This window comes from Phyllopteryx taeniolatus, chromosome 15 (genome assembly GCF_024500385.1).
Source record: "Phyllopteryx taeniolatus isolate TA_2022b chromosome 15, UOR_Ptae_1.2, whole genome shotgun sequence".
NCBI classification, from domain to species: domain Eukaryota; kingdom Metazoa; phylum Chordata; class Actinopteri; order Syngnathiformes; family Syngnathidae; genus Phyllopteryx; species Phyllopteryx taeniolatus.
The window spans coordinates 3383467-3387956 of NC_084516.1; the positions used below are offsets into that span (position 1 = coordinate 3383467).

At 41.7% G+C, this 4490-nt stretch overlaps 1 protein-coding gene across 2 annotated transcripts; it reads right to left on the bottom strand.

Annotated features, from left to right (window-relative positions):
- Window positions 1-868: 868 nt before the first annotated feature.
- mrps2 (mitochondrial ribosomal protein S2) lies at window positions 869-4207 on the bottom strand. 2 transcript variants are annotated; one of them, XM_061747630.1, is made up of 4 exons: window positions 4037-4207; window positions 3753-3842; window positions 2257-2377; window positions 869-1522 (listed from the first exon to the last, which is right to left on the bottom strand). In XM_061747630.1, exons 1-4 carry the CDS (start codon window positions 4059-4061, stop codon window positions 976-978), a joined length of 783 nt encoding a protein of 260 aa, XP_061603614.1. In that variant the 5' UTR covers window positions 4062-4207; the 3' UTR covers window positions 869-975. The 2 variants fall into 2 exon arrangements, with proteins under 2 accessions (XP_061603614.1, XP_061603615.1); XM_061747631.1 differs by lacking the exon at window positions 4037-4207 and adding an exon at window positions 3352-3675 and having other exon boundaries at window positions 3753-3840.
- Window positions 4208-4490: the final 283 nt, after the last annotated feature.

Consider the following 4490-nt stretch of genomic DNA (forward strand, 5'->3'; position numbering starts at 1 on the left):
CACCAAACATATCCGTAGTTCGCTTTTCGTAAACAAGGTGTTCAGAAGACTTGACCGACAATAATGACACTTAAGATCAGAGTATATGTTAGTTTAGTAGCTATTAAAAAAAATTCAAGTTATGTTGTAATCGCCTTTCACTTTTAATGTTTAGGCACGGGTAAACTGTTCATTAACGATTTGGTGTGATTCATGGCTCCCTCTGGTGGATTGGAGTCGCCAATGTCTTGTACGGTACAAAAAACGTCATTAAAATGTCAATTTATTTGTTAGTTAAATACCACATTATTCCATTAAATTAATAAAAACACAGATATAACATCCAAATGAAATGGAAACAAATCCTTATTATTTAGATAAAAAGCAATTCAATATTGGATATAAACACTATTTATTGAAACTTATTTTATTATATAAAATCTGTTATACAAATTTCAAGTCCGTTTTAAAATCTCAATCAAAAATCCAGTAAATCAAACGTAAATGAATAAACATTTCATTAAATTGATAAAAATGACCCAAAAAAAATATTTTAAGTCATTGAATAAGGTTTTCAGCAATTTAAGAAAATATACTCAAATTAAACAATATCTATTTTTTAATTCATTGAATAAAAAACTATTAGTTTTTAAAATGCCTGCAAATGTCCATAATTAAAAACAATTAAATGAAAATGTCCTTTAAAATGCAATGAAAGGAAGTTAATCAGTCAAATAAAATAAAACGTTCAGTTAAAAATAAATTGGCAAGAAATGTATAAAATGGTCCTAAAATTAAATCACTATAGTGTTCAGCTTTAAGTTTCAATTCAATTATTTTGTCACTAACAATCCTCCATGACTTAGCAATAATGCAAAACACACAGCGCTGAACAAATGCATTTAGTTTTTAATAATCAGTATTAAACGTACAATGAAAATAAAACATGAATGATGATGAGTGTCTTTTATTGAACCATAAATAAATAACCGGGGGTCACGGGTCGGCTGAGGTGGGCGCTGTCAGGCCGTAGAGCAGCTCCATCTGTTTCCTCTTGTCCTTACCGCGCCGGACGGCCATCTTGAAGAGGCGGCAGTAGAGCTCCACGGCGACGGGCGTGTCGTCGTTGCCGGGCACCGGGTACGTGACCAGGCTGGGGTTGCAATTAGAGTCCACCACGCCCACCGTGGGGATGTTCATCTTGGCGGCGTCGCGCAGGCCCACGTGTGAGCGGAACACGTTGTTGAGCGTGCTCAGGAAGATCAGGAGGTCGGGCAGGCGCACGCCGGCGCCGTACTGCACGTGAGCGTTGGTGAGCAGGCCGCCCTGCCAGTAGCGCGTGTGGGCGTACTCGCCGCACTCGCGCGCCGTGCTCTCCACCAGGTGGCCGAACTGGCGGCGGCGGCTAACGAAGAGGATCACGCCGCCGCGGTACGCCACGTGCGCCGTGAAGTTGAGGGCCAGGCGCAGGTGCTCCGCCGTCTGGTCCAGGTCCAGGATGTCCTGGTCCAAGCGGCAACCATACACGTAAGGAACCATTAGCCTGAAAAGCAAAAAGTTCTGAGCTCCTGTTGCAACTTTGGGACAATTTTCCTGAAGACCTGGGATCTGTTTAAACTTAGCATATTTAAATCTAGCCTGAAAATGTTCGGCATTTTGACAAAAAAAAATTTTCTTGTTTTCACCAGCTTGCTTTTGTTTTAACTTGATGTGGAGACACATAGTCTACACCCCCTCACCCCTGTTTCAATGGCCGGAGAATCCTACTAGAACTTTTGAAATGTATTTGCAGTTAATTTGACGTAGTGTAAATGGTGGCAGGTGTGAGCTGACTCCCATTTAATATGAGTTTGAATGCCACACTGCCGACTATAAGAGGGTGTGCGCACTTGCGCAACCCCATTATCTCTATTTTTACTGTTTTCTGTTTCCTCAATTGTGTTGTACAGATTACAGGTGACAATGGTGGGCAAAAATTTGGAAATCAATGTATCTTGGTCTTGTTTTTAAATCACAAAAAGCTGATGTTTGAACAGGGGTGTGTAGACTTCTTATAGCCACTGAATGTCAAAATCATACCAGAGCTTTTAATTGGCCCAAAGCGAATGTCGGGAGGAGTAATTGGTTTATTATGTTTGTTGTATTGACATGCTGGTCCCCATATGTATGTATGCACTTTTTTATTTTTTTATTTTTTTTTAAATGATAAACTGTAATAATTTATTGCAATTTTTTTTTTTTTTTTTGCAGACTTAGAGAACCAGATTGAACACTCACCTGTGTCTGCATCCTTTCTTGTGGCCAAGGTGCACTCTGGCATCAAACAAGTCTTTGACCGCGAAAAGCTCGGAGACATGGAAAAAGTCCGGCTTCTCCAGAGGACGTTTCATCATCTCCTCTGCAATAATAGCAAGATGGATAAACTCCAGTCCGCATTATTTCCACAGCACTTTCGCACTTAAAACAATCAGAATATATTAAAGGGTTGACCAATCGATAACTGAGTGATTATCAAATTCACTGAAAACCATTTTTGATCATTGTTTCACTTAAAATTTTTCGGCATTTCATCCTCTCGATTGTAAATCTCAGATTTTTGTTGTCCTCCGTGAAAGCAGACGGATTGTCTTTGTTGAATCAAAATAAGACATTTGCACATCTGCGTCATTTACTTTGGAAAACCCTGATGGACATTTTCTGACAGATGTTACAGACCAAACCCAGTCACGAAATCATCATCAATTTATGTTTGTGCATTTTCTGCAGCGTCCATTTGAAATGAAGTGCTGTATTTGAATAAAGAGAAGGAATTTAAAGTTGTTGGGTTTTTTTATCCAGTCGATCAAAAAATTAAAAAAAAATAAAGAAAAAATTTGACATTAATTATTAAGATAATAATCGTTAGTTGCAGCCCTAAACTAAATTATTCATTGTAAGAAAAATATAGCTAACTCAAAACAAAACCAGTGGGTGACATTAAAACCACCTCTGAGTCTTCCCTGCCTGAATCTGAGATTTTGCCGACTCCCCGACGGAGCCTCCTCTCCAGGACCTGAGCAGGGGGGCTGCTGTGTGTGATGCCCCGGTAGTTGGAGCACACCCTCCGGTCCACCACCACCCCAGTCTGCCAACCCAGAGGCACTGTCCCCGATGCCCACGTGATGTTGCAGAGGCGTGTCAACCAGGACAGCTCCACAACATCCAGAGCCTTGAGGAACTCCGGGCGGATCTCATGCCCCCCAGGAGCTTTTTAACCACCTCGGTGACCTCAAGCCCCAGACCAAGCTAGGATCGCAGACTCTGCTTCCTCATGGGAAGGCGTGTGGCGGTGGATTTGAGGATGTCTTCGAAGTATTTGGCCCAGCGACTCACAACATCCGAGTTGAGGTCTGTGCATTGCTTCCCCCTCCTGAGACGCCGGACCAGAATTTCCCCGAAGCCGCCCGGAAGTCGTTCTCCGTGGCCTCACCGAACTCCTGCCACACTCGAGTTTTTGCCTCAGCGACCACCAAAGCTGCGTTCCGCTTGGACAGCTGCTACCCACCAGCTGGCTGCGGAGTTCCACAGGGCAAAAAGGCCCGATAGGATTCCTTCAGTTTGACGCCATCCCTCACCGCTGGTGTCCACCAACGGGTTCGGGTGATTGCCGCCATGACAGTCGTCGACAACCTTGCAGCCACAGATCCGGTCGGCCGCCTCAACAATGGAGGCACGTTGTATGTTTTATAGTTATGAAATAATAATAATACATGATTTGTTCATCGTTAGCTTACCCGAAACTTGGTCGCTTTGCTGAGGTGGCGATTTGATGGATGCTGCCGTGGAATAATGACGATTATGATGACGTAGAAGCCCCCACAGACCTGAAATAAAACATTTTAGCACCCAAAAATACATGACGTCATGACACGATTGATGCCATCTACCGAGCAAGCAACACACGGATTTTCTATCGCCTCACGTAGTAGCAAACCCACACACATAATCTAGGTAACTTATTGTGTTTAAAAATAAAAATAAGTTCAAAAATGGTATGGATATTAAAGAAAGATTGTACCTCTCGTTAATGTACGAAGCCCCATGGTTGCTGGCAGCACGGAAGGTCAGCGCGGTGCGCATGCGTCCTTGCTCTTCTTCTTCTTCTTCTTCAATGGCGAACTTGCTATAGTTGCCTCACTGCTGCCACCAGCAGGTTTGGGTCTAACATGTCAACCTTTTCCTTTGGAAAGGGTTCTCTCAACTAATAGCTCGGAATAATGCAATCTTGTGTGTAGTTACTACAAATAGTAATAAAGAAATGAACTAATATAAAATATTCAGAAACTACCATATTTCTGATAGTGCCCAGGGAGAATTATATTTACACAAATGCAGAGTACATGGTGATTTTGAGGTGTCCACAAAGCCTGTTTACAATTACAAGGAAATGCTATTGTTTCTATTTTATAATGTATTTTTGTATTCATTTGCTAAATAGATAAATAAATTATGAAAATATATATATATATATA

Bases quoted from the DNA above. Each gene is read 5' to 3' on its own strand.
- mrps2 (XM_061747630.1), bottom strand. From the start codon at position 4,061: ATGGGGCTTCGTACATTAACGAGAG. The intron at 2,378-3,752 runs GTAAGCTAACGA...CTATTATTGCAG, and splicing joins GCAAAGCGACCAAGTTTCGG to AGGAGATGATGAAACGTCCT. The intron at 1,523-2,256 runs GTGAGTGTTCAA...TTTGCTTTTCAG, and splicing joins AAGAAAGGATGCAGACACAG to GCTAATGGTTCCTTACGTGT.